The sequence below is a fragment of the Puntigrus tetrazona genome, chromosome 4 (genome assembly GCF_018831695.1).
Source record: "Puntigrus tetrazona isolate hp1 chromosome 4, ASM1883169v1, whole genome shotgun sequence".
Taxonomy (NCBI): Eukaryota; Metazoa; Chordata; class Actinopteri; order Cypriniformes; family Cyprinidae; genus Puntigrus; species Puntigrus tetrazona.
The window spans coordinates 1,473,310-1,488,770 of NC_056702.1; the positions used below are offsets into that span (position 1 = coordinate 1,473,310).

General features: G+C 37.2%; 1 protein-coding gene across 5 annotated transcripts; it reads left to right on the forward strand.

Moving 5' to 3' along the window:
• Positions 1-443: 443 nt before the first annotated feature.
• On the forward strand, positions 444-13,368 carry tbc1d30 (TBC1 domain family, member 30). 5 transcript variants are annotated; one of them, XM_043236681.1, is made up of 14 exons: positions 444-1,449; positions 2,363-2,527; positions 6,346-6,407; positions 6,497-6,562; positions 6,656-6,781; positions 7,224-7,409; positions 8,226-8,394; positions 8,487-8,655; positions 8,767-8,872; positions 9,004-9,110; positions 9,953-10,092; positions 10,549-10,755; positions 10,855-10,920; positions 11,522-13,368. In XM_043236681.1, the coding sequence occupies exons 1-14, from the start codon at positions 942-944 to the stop codon at positions 12,625-12,627; spliced, it is 3,183 nt and encodes a 1,060-aa protein (XP_043092616.1). In that variant the 5' UTR covers positions 444-941; the 3' UTR covers positions 12,628-13,368. The 5 variants fall into 5 exon arrangements, with proteins under 5 accessions (XP_043092616.1, XP_043092617.1, XP_043092618.1 ...); XM_043236682.1 differs by lacking the exon at positions 10,855-10,920 and having other exon boundaries at positions 476-1,449; XM_043236683.1 differs by lacking the exons at positions 444-1,449; positions 2,363-2,527 and adding an exon at positions 4,512-4,985.
• The last annotated feature ends 2,093 nt before the right edge of the window (positions 13,369-15,461 follow it).

The window sequence follows — 15,461 nt, forward strand, 5'->3', positions numbered from 1 at the left end:
CATAAGCCAAGCCTATAACATAGTAGGATCCGCTAACATTTTAACTCTCGCCAACGTCAGCCTGACAGCCAATCAGATTCAAGCCCGTCACTTCATTAATATTCATGTGTTTGCCCGTCGCCATAGTAGGATTAATAAAACGGTCCCGTTTCAGTCATGTGGAGAGACGGAAGCCCCGGTCAGGTGATGTTTACAATCAAAAGCATGATGTCATTCATAAAATATATGTTTTATTGCTTATGTGATCTCTTTTGATCAACTCTACTGCTTAAATCTCTTCTACGTCACAAAAGTTGTATGTTAATAATATACGATATAATTCTAATGCAGCTTCTCGCTTTAATTTTAAAATCCGTAGAGGACCTGTACCCATATATAAAAAAAAAAATATATATATATATTTTAACGATATTTTAGTAACTTACTTTACCTTGAAAAATATAAGATTTACTTAATTAAATTAGTTAAATAAATAATAGTTATACTGACGTGTATGTACATTTACTATTAGTAAATTAAGCTCTCAACAATGTATTTATAATGATATATCCATATACATGATATTATTATAAACGTAGTTTTTATCGGATGCTATTTATGTATTTATTTGGACACGTTCATTTACAAACAACGGATAAGTAGTTGTTGCAGTGAAAAAGCAAAAGCTGTATATTTCTCATTCGCCTGTCGTTTAAAAACTTTGTTTAAAAAGTTTCGGAGGTGGGTTGAACTATTCCCGCTGCAGGGGCGTGCAATCAGGATTTAGACCAGGAAGGAAGGAAACTGGAGCCTGGGAAAGGCGCTGCCAACCCCGCTCAAGGAATGGAACACACCCGGAACTCCAGTTCCTTATTGATTCATCTAAAATACTCTTTGGTTTGTAGCTATGAGCAGCATGCGTGCACGAATGTGTGATGTCGAACTGTAAAGAGGGCTAAAACATGTCTGGGGTGGAAGTGGCCAAAGAGGAACTTAAGGAGATAGACATATGTGACATCTGTTCGGAGGAGGAGAGCGGAGTTTTTCTCAGCTCAGGTGCGTCGTACCTTGACGGCTTCTCGTCGTTTCACAAACGGGCTTCGAAGGGACCTTCGGTTTCGGACGGAAACCGTGAGTGCGCCAAAACAGCCCCGGTATCACTATGCGAGTGCGCGCAAGTGCCTCATGGAGCAGCAGCTGGAGAGATCCGCATGGAGGGAGGAGGAGGTGAAGCAGGTGTGTATTCGGATGAAGAGGATCAGAGAGCGTCCCGAGCATCATCTATAGTGGACTGTCTGCTAGTGGAGCTCTATGACACATACAGTAATAATGTCAGAGGGGTGGACAGCTCGACCGAAGCCTCCAGCTCAGATGCCTTCCTGGGCAGGAGTAACACTGGCTCCAACTTTCTCCAAGAACTTCAGGAGAAGCACACGAGGCGCCATCAGATGAAATACCTGGCTCAAAAAGGTGAGCGCTGCTTTCTTTTTCAACGGAAGTTGCATTAGACTCAAGCTGTCAATTTATTCTAATTTATGTGAATCATACAATGTCGTTATTAAAAACGTTTGGAATAATACAAATTTTCATGTTTTTGAAAGAAGTCTCTTATGCTCACTAAGGCTGCATTTAAAAAAAACAACAACGGTAAAATCTGGAGTATTGTGAAATATTACAGTTTAAAGTAACTGTTTTGTATATTAATCTAAAATTATTAAATTAATTCCTGTGGTCAAAGATGGTCAGAATCTTTATTCCAGTTTTCGGTGTCACATGATCCTACATATTATACACATAATTGTAATGTGTTTTTGTTTAGTTTTTTTTTTACTATGTTTTTAATCAAATAAATATACATTATTAAGTTTTATAAGAACAATCTTTCCTTTTTTGAGAACTCATATTTTTTATCTAGATGTTTTAGTCTAGATGTTTCTTTTTGACATTTCACACCATTTTTTTCAGTCTTTTTTAATTTTTAATCTTATATTTGCTGTGCGTTTGCATCTAAAGTGGCACTACTCTTAAGCAATTTTAAAATAAATAATAGATCGATATAAGGTTCTTTGAAACAGATTTCTATGAAGTATATTTTGCCACATTGCAGAACTGACCCAGTTATAATGGCACTCTGAGAGACAGTTAAATCTTTACTCTTTGTTTGCTAAAGTAATTTAACTGTTGTCTCAGGTGCTCTGGTTCTTTGTGGGCCATAATGATAATTTACATACAGAGGTCTTTAGTACACATGTATACAGTGTTAAGTCAATCTTAATGATCATAATCTGTCTACATAAGTTTTTGCATTCATTTGAGATTTGTGTGCTTTTTAAAGTTCTATGAAATTTCAGATGGATTTAAAGCAGCTTTATTTTGCGCTCAGGTCCAGAGGAGCTGAAGTGGATCATTCAGGAAGTGAAGTATCGTATTGGTGTACAGTCAGCCAAACTGGTGCGTCAGGTCAAGAGGAAGGACAGACTTCGGCAGAAGTTTCAGAAGAACTGTGATATAGTCACGGCCTGCCTGCAAGCCGTCTCCCAGAAAAGACGTAATTACAAATCATTCTCTCATTTCACTGCTCATCCGGTCATTATGTCTTTGAAGTGGTCAGCGTTATATTACAAAAGGCTTTCTTTGCTATTTGAAGACTAATGTGTTCTAGATCGAAAGTACGTCTTCGCTTTCACTGACGCTTGATGCCTGTTATTCCTTAAAGGAATAGTTCACCTGAAAATAAAAATGCTGGAAATATACGTAGATGAGTTTGTTTCTTAATGGAGCAGAGTTGGAGAAATGCAGCATTATATCATTCACTGACCAATGGATGCTCTGCAGTGAATGGGTGCCGTCAGAATGAGACTTCAAACAGCTGATTGAAAACATCTCTAATCAACTAACATCTGGGGAAAAGTTGAAAAGCCGATCTTTTGTAAGAAACAAATTCATTATTAAGAAGTTTTTAACTTCCAACCGTTGTTTTCAGATGAAATATGAATCCTCTTTCCATGATATTGTTTTCTCCAGTGCAAAGGTAGTCCCGTCTGAATTGAGCGCTGTTTACAAGTAAGAATAGGCCAAAACCGTTCTAAACAAATATCACAAGACATTAATTAATGGGCTGGAGTCACGTGGGTCATTGTGATATTTTTATGGGCTGTTTGCATCTTTCTGATGGCACCCATTCACTGCAGAAGGTCCATTGCTGAGAAAGCGATTGTAAATTTCCCCAAATCTTTCCTGCTGAAGAAACAAGCTCATGTGCATCTCGGATGGCCTGAAGATGAGTAAATCTTCAGAAAATGTTCAGTTTTGCGATTAATTATTCCTATTAATATAGTTTAGCGGCAGCTGAAGAGCTCTGTGTCCCATATATCAAATGTCTTTTTTTTTTTCTTCACCTTGTTCTAGTTTAGAAGGCAGTGCTCTCAAATAACTCACCGCTATCACTGGATGGACTTCTTTTCATTTTACTAACTGAATTATTTGCATTAGATTCAGAACACAGACTATGTTTAATATCACCTGAAATTCGATCTATTTGGAGGCAATGAGTGTATGACTCTTTCATGTAATGTTGTATTGGTTTTAAATTTACATTTGCAGTAATAATTCCTTTACACATCTGGATGCATTGGGTGCTTTTGTTTCATGCGTTTGATTCAGGCACAAGCATGTCCAACAAGTACAGCAGCTTGCGTCTTTTAATGTTTTTTTCCCTTCATTTTATCTACATGCAGCGTGACAAATACTGTCAAACAGGTACGGTATGAAATCACATCTAATCAATAGCTCTGCATGGTTACCCTTCATGTCATTGTCCTTTCTTAATGCAAGAGGTGTCACTTAGTAAATGTGAATGCTTGTGGTTCAGTTTTTTTTTTTTTATTTGTGTCATGGTTTATCACTGTTGTTTTCTCACTAAATGCATGTCAGAAAATATACTAGAAGGCTTATCATCCAATAGAAAAAAAAAATAAATTTTCTGTATCAAAACTATTTATTCATGGGACAGTTCAGGTAAACTTTTGAGCAGTCATAAAATATTAATGATCAGATGTATCTTATTTACCTTATTGTTCCTTTTGTAAAACATTTAAACAGTTTTTGTAAATTGACTAAGTTTATAGTGATTAAACCATCTTATCCTTGTTCTTATCCCAGGACTTTAATCTAATCAGGTACTAAAACAGGAAGTAAGGGTTCTTTATTGGAATCTGTGGTTTCCTATGAAGAGCATTTATAGAATCTCTCCATTAAACCAAAGTTCTTTAATTTTTAAAAATGTTCTTCACTCTGAAAAAGTACTTTTCACAGCTTTTTTATTTTTAATAAATAAATAAGATTAAATTATGTATTTATTTTATTAATATTATTTTTGTAGAAACCAAAAGCTCTGCTTCTGTCTTCCTGCATATAGTATTTTATTTCCTCCTTCCTCCTTGTTAAAGATTAAGGCTGAGGTTGTTAAGGCCATTGTTTCTTCAGCTGTTTGTGGTCTGTAGCCCGTCCTCCAGAGCTCCAGCGGTCCCTCCTCCCCCTCAACCCGGAATGTGACGCTCATATGTGGGTGTGAGACGCTCTCATCACCTTCCTCGTCCTCCGCGTTCTTTACGATCGCATCCGATGCTTTTACTCTAATTAGAATTAGAATTCTACTTAGAGTTCGCGCTTCGCGTATAGACATGCATCATCACGTGTGAGGGGAAAAGGATGCGCGAATGTGTTTCTTTTCTCTGATTTATCGATCGGGTTGATCATAACGCGTAGGATTTGTTTTTAGATGAAATGATTCTCGGGGTGAGATCGTTGTAAATGCGCGGTCGAACGGAACCCTCGGGTTTTTCCGGAGATGAAGCAGGAAAGGTTTGTTTCTTCTAAGAGGTCGAGGGCTTGCGTGAAACGGCAGAATGCAGCTGGAGGAGTCGGTAATATTATCAGTAATGTGCTGAAGAAACGCAACGGCATCTCTAGAAGAGCGCCGCGCCTGCTGTGCACCCTCGAGCCAGGTGAATAACACCTTTTACTACTGTTATTTTTATGCATTAATCTTTGCCGTATGTTTCATAAAAGACAGAACTGTTGCTAGGTTTTCCTTGCCTATTTATTTGCAATGGCGCTGAATGCAGAATTGTATTTTTGTGATAATTAGGTGACCTAAAAGGCCTTCCCGTATTATGTTGTATTCAGTTTTGTAATTTTCTATATATATATATATATATATATATATATATATATATATATATATATATATATATATATATATATATATATATATATATATATATATAATTTTTTTTTCGTTTTATTTTAGTCCCTTAAGGATTTGTTACTAAATAAATATTAGACTATGCTCACTTTTAAATGTGATTAATGAATTAATGTATTTTTACTGGTCATTGTTTTAAAAGTTTTAGGGTAAATAAATTTAATATAAAAGGTGTATTGCACTGCACATGCCAGCTGCTCTTCATTCAGAGCCTCGTGTCGTGTCGTGTCGTGTAATGGAGCACGAGTGCAGTAGGAGGACTGTAATCATGTAGGTTAATCCGGAACAGCTCCAGCTGACGAGTGAAATGCAGAAATGGCGCCGTTCTACTCCTGATTTTTATTTAACCTGTCGCACGGGACTATGACGGAGACGCACTCGGGTTAGTGCTTATTCGTTTTTATTTACCAGAAAATAAAGGCTGTGGGAGAAGTAGCCGCTTTCGTGTTGCTGAGGTAGAGTTATTTACATGCGCGTTTGACAGCATTTAGCATCTTTAGCAATGGCTACTTTGAAAAAATACAGCACTGTAAAGAATTCATCGTGTTGTTATCACCCTTCACGGCGAAATATGATGTTTCAACAGAGGAAAAAAAAGTTTATTTCGTCCTGCTACACGATAGTGTCGTGTTTCCGGAAGAAAAACGCAGGCGGAAGTGGGACTCAGCACTGCTCTGCAACGAACAGCGACATTCATCAACCACTTCATATCCCGCGTTTGCTTTCTCGTGATCGATAATAATCGTTTCCAGTCATTTTTGTTTCTTTATTAGTATTTTTCCCGTTAGATAAAGAAGTGATTTAAAAAAAACCCAGTTAGGTTACCTGCCTGCCATATAACGAGCAACTAAGTGAAAACAATCCTTATTAATGTAAATGTAGAAAACTTGTTCACAAATTTGATGATATTACATCATTTTTCTAAATAAAACGTTCTTTTGTTCTTATTTAAGTAGGCTACTTGTCTGTGCATTTTAAATGGACATTTTCATTTTAGATTTTTAGCAGTGCCTTCATTCATTTGTTATTGAGGTGCCTGCAGCACCAGCGGACATGTTTGTAGTCATCTCAGTAATGTTCACTGTTTTTTCTCATTTCAGGGGTGGACACCAGGTTGAAGTTCACTATCGAACCTTCTTTAGGGAAAAACGGCTTTCAGCAAGTATGTATTAGCTGCCCACCGTTGAAGATACGTCAAACTCTCCATAAATAGAAATGAATATTGTGGTTTGTGTTTCTTTTGCTCTGCAGTGGTACGACGCTCTGAAGGCAGTGGCCAGACTCCCAGTAGGGATTCCCAAAGAGTGGAGGAAGAGGGTAAGTGTGCTGGAAATATCTGTTTTCAGACAACGCCAGTGTTTTCCTAACTGTGACAGCCTGTAATGTATGTTTTTTTTGTTGTTGTTATAGGTATGGCTAACCCTGGCTGACCAGTACCTCCACAGCATCTCCATAGACTGGGAGAAAACTATGAGATTTGCCTTCAATGATCGCAGCAACCCAGATGATGACACTTTGGGAATTCAAATTGTGAAGGTGTTATAATTTTTTATATATTTTTCAGACAATTTTACAAGTTTATTACAATTTGGACAATGTTCTCCTAATTGTTTAGAAAAAAGTCACCAGAATTGTAAGGTAACTCAAAAATGCAATGTAATTATATTTTGCAGAAAAAAAATTTAATTATTTTTTCATTTATAAATGATATCGGTTAGTTATATTGTGGCTTTAGAGCAGGTGTTTAGCATCAGAGATCTTTAATGGACAGATTAAAGTCAGATAAAAGGTTGTATGAAGCAGCAGGATATTTGCTCATTGTAGTGCGTCAGTTGGTGGACAATGTATCAGCAGGTGTGTTTGTGTAGCTCTGGATGAGAGAGACCGGTGACCTAAAAGGCACGTGATCACAACTGAGCAAAGTTCAGCGTGCTTATTTACATAAGACCTGTAACACTCTGTTTCCCCCCTCGTTTAGGACCTGCACAGGACGGGCTGCAGTTCATATTGTGGCCAGGAGGCGGAGCAGGACCGTGTGGTGCTGAAGCGGGTGCTGCTGGCGTACGCTCGCTGGAACAAGACTGTGGGATACTGTCAGGGCTTCAATGTTCTGGCCGCCCTCATCCTGGAGGTCACAGAGGGAAATGAAGGAGATGCTCTGAAGGTTTGCCTAGACGCTTATGTTAATTAAAAAAAAACATTTATTTTTTGTCTGTTATTCACTTATTTTTGATTCCTTCTTGGGGATGCAAAGGGGTGGCCTCTGTAGCCTTGCTTGATGCCCTAATTTTTATTTGATTTTATTTGCAACTAGAATTGTAACATCATCTATAAATTATTTATCAAGCAGTTATCCAACATACATATAACACACATATGTGTTATGTGATTTTTTTTTTTGTTTTGTTATTCATTTATTTTAATTAAAAAATAAGATTTTATTTGATTTATATAATTATCATAATTTTTGTTTGTTTTATTTAAAAATGGTTATTAACGTTATTTTTTAAAATTATAAATGCAGTTATTACATGCATGATTTTATTTTATTTTTGTTTTCTTTTTTAGTTCCTTTATTTTTCTTCTTTTTTTATATTTGATGCATTCATATTACTATATTATTATTATTAGTGCTGGGCAGCAATTAATCAAATCTAGTTACAGACATTCATCTAGACATCTGTCTATATAATATATGTGTGTGTGCTGTGTATAATTATTATGTGTATATATAAGGACACACACAAACAGTATATATTTTGAACATATTTACATTTATATATTTGTATTCATATAATATGCATAAATATATTTAATACATAACCATTACATATGTCTTTAATTTATATGTGCATGTGTGTGTATTTAACCTTATATTTTGGATGCAATTAATCGAGATGAATCCAGCACTACTTATTATATAAGCAAGAAAATATGCTAAAATTCATTATCTTTTCTTATTGTTTTTTTTTTTTTAAAGGTGATGATCTATTTGATTGATAAAGTGCTTCCCGATAGTTACTTCGCCAATAACCTGCGTGCCCTCTCAGTGGACATGGCTGTGTTCAGAGATCTCCTGCGACTGAAGCTTCCAGAACTTTCTCAGCATCTCCACCATCTCCAGAAAGTAGCCAATCGGGAAGGAGGAGGTGTGTAGCAACCCTGTTCATATGCAGCATATGAATGCAAAAGAGCTATATCTGTTCCAGGTCGACTGCATTGTGTCAGCACTGTGTTTCAGGGAGCTATGAGCCTCCGCTCACCAACGTCTTCACCATGCAGTGGTTTCTGACCATGTTTGCCACTTGTTTGCCGCATCACACCGTGCTGAAGATCTGGGACTCGGTCTTCTTCGAGGGCTCCGAAATGCTGCTGCGTGTAGCTCTCGCCATCTGGGCCAAACTCGGAGAGTAAGTTTATCAATCGTCTGTCCATGAAAGAGAGTGGCCGGATAGCTCAGATTCCAAAGAAAAATGTGACCATAAATTAAATATGAAATAATTTCTTTATATCTTTCTCAGACGAATTGAGGAGTGCCAGACTGCCGATGAATTTTATAGCATTATGGGCTGCCTGACACAGGAAATGCTGGAGAACAACCTTATCGACTCAAATGAACTCATGCAGGTAAGCATCTTGAATAATTAATGTCATTAATTATATATAAACCGTATCATGTGACTAAATCAATTGTAATTTTCAAGTGTTGAAAATGCCGTAGATTTGGGGGTAAAAGCATGTGTTTTTAATCGTGACAGACGGTCTACTCCATGGCCCCGTTCCCGTTCCCCCAGCTGGCTGAGCTCAGGGAGAAATACACCTACAACATCACCCCGTTCCCAACCCCTGTCAGAGCAAACAGCAGGTATGAGAGCTGAAGACACTCAACGCCCACAGCACAGATGGCATCCGTGAGAGTTTATTGGTCAGAACACGTGAACATGACTGCAGGGTGTTGTTTTATGGCACATGTGTGTATATTGGCATGCAGATATCAAATGCAAATGTTCTGCCGTATCTTTACAAATGTTATACTCAATTTAAACATCATTTTTGACTTTTAAGAGGAGATGTAGAAAGGCAACAATGCAAAAATTATTTTAACATTTATTTCAATTATTTAATTACATGATTTAATTAAATTGTTTTCTTTTATTATTATTTATTTATTACTGATATTTTGCATGTATATAGATTAGTAATTTTATTTTAATAGCATTTTCTTTTGTTGTTGTTTTTCATTTTTTTCTATTTTCTTTGGAAATATTTAATTATATAGTATTTTGAATACTTTTTTCAAGTTTAAGTATTTTATTTCATAATTGCCATGCTTTCCACTTTATCATTGTTTTCATTTTATCTTCTTATTTGAATTCTTTATCATTTTATTATTAAAAGAATTATAAAAATTATTATCATTTTATTTATTTATTTATTTTTAAGCAATTTTAAAATGTATTTTTCAATTGTATCGATTACTTTCATTTTATATGTGTAAAGATTTATTACTTTTGTTTCTATTCGTAAAATATAATATTGTTTTATTAATAAATACAAGAACTAATATTTTTTTTTTACTTCACTAAATCATGCAGATTAAATTATGTTTTTCAGTTTTTTTACTTTTTCTTTTTACATTTATAATGTGTCATATTTTATTTTATTTTATTTTATTCATGATATAGTTCTTTTTTCCTCCACATATAGTCTAGCAATGCATGGATGGGAGAGTGATGATGATGCTGATATGGATGATGAAGACTCTATTGTCACCGCTCTGGGTTGCCTAGGGCCTCTTGGAGGACTTCTGGCCCCTGAGATCCAAAGATACCAAAAGCACCTTAAAGGTCTGTGTGTAACTACCTTTCATAAGCCAAAAACTTAAAAGCAGATTTAATAGCGCAGTCTGTGAGGTTACAAACATCACTCCTGCTTCATGATTTATATCCTTATGAACGCAGGAATTTATCAAATGTACAAGATGTTTCATGCTTAAGTCTCAAAGTGTCAAAATAAGGGTGATCTCATGGAGAGCTCAGTGTAGCTCACTCTGCCAACAGAACCTTGGCAAAACCTTCCCAATCCTGCCTGAATTTGTCCTCAAATGGGTTTAATTCTCAATGCATTTGTTAGATCTTGTCGTATCTGAGGTGGGTTGAAACATTCCGGCTGTGCTTAATTACAGCCTTCAGTACCAGTCTAACTAAACAAAGTGAAAAGGTTTGGAAAGGAGCTCAAGTTGCCCAATAAAACGTGTCTCAGATATTCTTGCGTTTTCATTTTGGATGTTTCATGGCCTGCAGATCAGCGAGCTGACCAGAGCTCACACGGTAGTAACATGGCAGAGCTGAGTCCCGGGGCAGTTGGAGCAGGCCGGGCCGAGCACCAGGCGGCCATCAACAGCATGATGCTGGAACGCATGAGCACAGACATTAGCGCTCTGAAGAAACAGTACTCGCGCATCAAACAGAAACAACAGCAACAGGCCGGGCTGCTGTACATCCACACAGGTACAGGGCCTTTATTTTGAGCGTTTAATAATGAGTTCAGGAGGAGACAGAAGGGATGGTGTGTAGTGTTGGTCAGTGTGTTGTGGCGTTTTTTCCCAGGACCTCGAGTGGAAGCTGAAACTATTGAACCTCATCAAGCCAGTAAGCAGCAGAAGCGCCACATTGGTACTGATACTTTTATGGGCGAACTATGGTTTCATTCTAGATAATTGGTGCAGTAGAGCTGCTTTGATCGGTGTCGGGTCTGCTGCTGTACAATGCAATAAATCACACTTCTATGGCATTTTGGTGACAGTTGAATTAATTAACGCAGGCTTTTCAGATGCAGATCTTTGCTTTGCAGGGGATTGGTGAATACTAAAGCTTGTTAATTACTGTTGCATTTACATTCCTTAAAATATAGGCACATGTAATGGGCAGCATGCAGAAATAAAAAAGGATATTATAATGAAGAATAATAGAATAAAAGAGAATAAAAGTCAACTTGAATTCATAACAGGGCCTATTTATTTTCAGAACACAAACACAGAATATAGAATATCTTTATTATAATTTACTTCTGTCTTTTAACAAATTTGTCAGTCTTAGAAAACACATTTCTTTTTTTACTGATGCCACAATACCCAGTCCTACATTTGTAACCTTAAAAATTCTGTTTATGAGACATTATGGAAGAAGCATAATTTCCAGACAGTTTCACACCGACTATGACCGTCTGTTTTCAATTACTATTGGTTTCTTACTCGCTAATACTGATTCTTCACAGATAAGTGTCCAGCCACCAGTATCCTTCCATCTCAAATCGGTCCCTCTCCTGTGGTCAACCATCTTCTCCTGGGCAGGAGACCCAGACCCGGTCAGCGATCCTTAAAGAATGGGATCATCCACAATGGTGGAGGTCCTCAAGCCCACTCCACACCCAGCCAGGATCAGATGATGCGGGCCAGACATCACTCGCCCTGGCGCACACATGTGCGAGCGCACCGGAGGAACATCGCCAGGGCACGAGCACAACTTGGGTTTGATGACTCGCTAGAAATAGAAGACGAACAAACAGATGTGAGCAAAACAGAAGAAGCATCTGAAGAAGGAAGACTTGAGGATGAAAAGCAAGAGAAGGTTGAGACCGAAGGCTCAGCTGTCTCTCAGCAAGACCACAGCACTGGAAAAGAAGAAGATCTCCAAGAGATCAACAAGCAGTTGTCTTCTTTGGAACTGGAGCCAGAACCTTCATCAGAAGCAGATTCTATTCCAAGTACACCACCAGAAACAGCTTCTGATTTACCTACATCATCTCCAGAAGCGGCTTTTGATCCATCTACATCATCTCCAGAAGCGGCTTCTGCTCCCTGTACATCATCTCCAGAAGCGGCTTCTGATTTACCTACATCATCTCCAGAAGCGGCTTCTGATTTACCTACATCATCTCCAGAAGCGGCTTTTGATCCATCTACATTATCTCCAGAAGCAGCTTCTGCTCCCTGTACATCATCTCCAGAAGCAGCTTCTGATCCCTGTACATCATCTCCACAACCAGAAACAACTTCTGATGCACCAACCCCAACACTAACTCCACCCCCAGAACCCAAACCCACGGCCTCAGCTTCACTTCCATCCATCCACCATCCAGGTTCAGACTCCTCCAGCTCAGAAAGTGGAGGCTTCCTCAAAAGAAGCCCTTCTACTTCGATGGGAGAACCTCCAAAACCACAGCAGATCTTCTCCCCGTTCCCTTGCATCAAAACCCCTCGCAAGTCCGTCACCGCCAGAAACTTGGGCCTCTATGGTCCAAACGCCAGGACTCCAAACGTGCACTTTCCACAGATGAGCAGAAGCATGAACCATGTCGGAAACACCACAAGGCGGCGATGATGAATTGAGCACTTATTTGATTCTTCATATCAATATGTTTGGCTTAAAAACTCCAACCATGTAAGCACATCTCTAGTATGCTTCCAGACACTCTAAAACATTACATTTAGGAAAAATATTGGAAAATATAATGCTTCCATGAAGTTTATAACATGAATTTATGAAGGATGTTTCCCGTTTCTTTTCTTTTTTTTTTTTAAATGAAACCCTACATGAACATCTGGGAATTATACCCGACATTGAAAGTATCTCTTGTTGCATGTTCAGGTCGGCAGTATTCGCTACAATGCACTGTGTATGTTTACTTACATGCTTCAAAGCTCAGAAAATCACAATCAAATGTATGTAAATTACTCATTCTAAATAACCAGGAAATGCTGCAATTCTGCATTGCACAGTCCAATAGGATTTTTTAGCAACCATTCACACTATTTAATCATATAAAGTCAACAGATTTTACATGTTCGCTTGTTTCTGTTGTTTTTGACAACACTGATGTTCATTTTTCAATCATGTCGAGCATTTTATGTTACTCATATTTTGATCTCTCTTTAGTAAATTATTCATTTGCCATGATTGACACAAGTTGACATTAAGTTCTCTTTTCTGATGCTCGCCTGCGATTTAACGTCCCTTTGAATGTTTCTCTTCTCTCTAGTAATCTTTGGTGCTTATGAGTAGTGGAGGATCACAGTTGTCCCACAGAAAATAAAAGATGTGCAAGTACGAAAAAAAAAAAAACTCTTCAGTTTCTACTTATTTCTGTTGTTTCCTATCTAATATGTAATTTGTGTTTGCTTTGGGATTAAAAACAAAATATTAGTATTATTAGTAGTAGTATTAGTAGTAAAATTAGTAAAATATATATTATAAAATGGATGGGCTGAATGGAAATGCATGCATGTTATATGAAGTGGCATATTCTGTTTTGAATGGAAATAACCACAAGTGTGTCACACTCACATCATTGTATGAGAGTCTTTTGAGCCTTAAATTGTGAGGTTAAATTATTATGTAACATCAAAAGTAATTTAATCTGCCATCTTTACAATGGCCTAATGAATTATTAAAATGTAAAATGCATTCAGCCTGAAGAGGTTCTATATTTGGCTCTTTGAAACCTTATCTTATCATCTGTTTAAAGTCCTGTTATTCCACTCACATCCTCCATTTAACTTGTCAATTTAGATTTTAACGTTATACTATATTATCTTATATTTAACGAGTATAATTTTTGCTTTGAATATAATGCTTTTGGACACATTTCAAATTTCTTCCATACTTTTTACGTACTGTAAAGAATTTTTACCATCATATGTCAAATATACTGTCATGCAAAGGTTGGTTAAAGCCGCCGCTATCTCACGAGAACTATTTTTAAATAGTCTGAAAGCATTTTATCCTTTTCTTTAAAATATTTTGACCCACTGTGATACCTTATAGTTAATGTGACGGCCAACAACGATATTCACAGATTTCAGTGAGATTATAGGCCCACTGCAGTAAAAGTCTGATAAATACGGTGAGTAGCAAGCTACTGGATTTCTTGTAGCCTATATTTGCGTTTCATTGTTAACACTTGTTTACTAGGCTAGTTAAACCCTGAGCAGACACCTATAACCATACAATATATTTAGAGGTATCTCCGTATGTGAGCATGCAAAGAGCTGGAGAAATATTTATGGCTAAGCCTTTAATAGTGAACCTAGCTATTGCGTAATGTCGACACGTTTGCGGTTGCCAGCAGTTTATGGGTTTCATTATTAATAGCAACCGTGTGGTAGGCCTCAGGTGATAAGAAACAAGTATTTATTACACTTTACAGCTGGGGGTTTCCCAAATTTATGGTTAATTTTATAAACTGAGGGAAATGGGGGGAAATTATTGCATCCTTACGCTCTCATTTAATTGTTTTATAGTTTTTGTAATGATTGAACACTAGATGTCGCTGTTGGTCTATCTTAGTTTTCAAACGGCCTCACGCTGGCTTCAAGCTGATTGTGGGAATAAATAAATAAGTGATAAATAAAGTGTACATAATTTCATGTTTTTCATGAAGATCAAATGTGAGAAGAAGACAGATGTGTACTTTGATTTTAACCCTCTTTGCCCAGACGTGCAGAAAAAAAAAGTTAGTCATAAAGTAACCAGAGTTTTGACTTCCTTAAGGGAGAAAGAACACAAATTCACAAATGTCATGATCGAACATCATCTTTTCCACACAGGGACCTTATTGACCTTATCTGAATGTTTTTTAAAGAAAAAAAAGACGCATGAACAGGCCTTAAAACTCCTCCAGCTCCAGTTTATTGTTTAATCTCTCCAAAGACCCAAATAAACTCGGAGTGTCATTTGTGCTGGATTTATGCATCACTGTGTCCTTGTGAGAAAATGTTGGATGCAGATTTCCCAAGGGATTCTGGAATAGTCTGAATTTAGTGTACTGATCGAATGGGCAGACGTGAGCAGACGTTGAGACTGGCAAGATGCCGAGTTCTGCTTGTATTTACTCCGTCTATGATTTCCTCAGAGGCCAATTTGTCTCACATGGAACAGGACAAGCAGAAATTTACCTATGAATAATGTCACTGACTGAGCTTGTTTTTCTGGTCGTCAAGGTATTGCTTGATATGATGAAGTTGATATGATTATTGATAAGTCTATAACATACTTTTGTTATAATTTTTTTTTACCCTGTCAAAATCAGCGGTTTTCATCAAGCCATTGTAGTCCATGTTGCTTTAAATGCTAATGAGCTCTGCTGACCCCGCCCCTCTCTTCCATGGAGTGATGAGCTGTTTCCATGAGACTGTTTATTTTGCAGAATTGGCTCA

Bases quoted from the DNA above. Each gene is read 5' to 3' on its own strand.
- tbc1d30 (XM_043236681.1), top strand. From the start codon at position 942: ATGTCTGGGGTGGAAGTGGCCAAAGAGGAACTTAAGGAGATAGACATA. The intron at 6,408-6,496 runs GTATGTATTAGC...TTTGCTCTGCAG, and splicing joins GGAAAAACGGCTTTCAGCAA to TGGTACGACGCTCTGAAGGC. The intron at 10,756-10,854 runs GTACAGGGCCTT...GTTTTTTCCCAG, and splicing joins GCTGCTGTACATCCACACAG to GACCTCGAGTGGAAGCTGAA.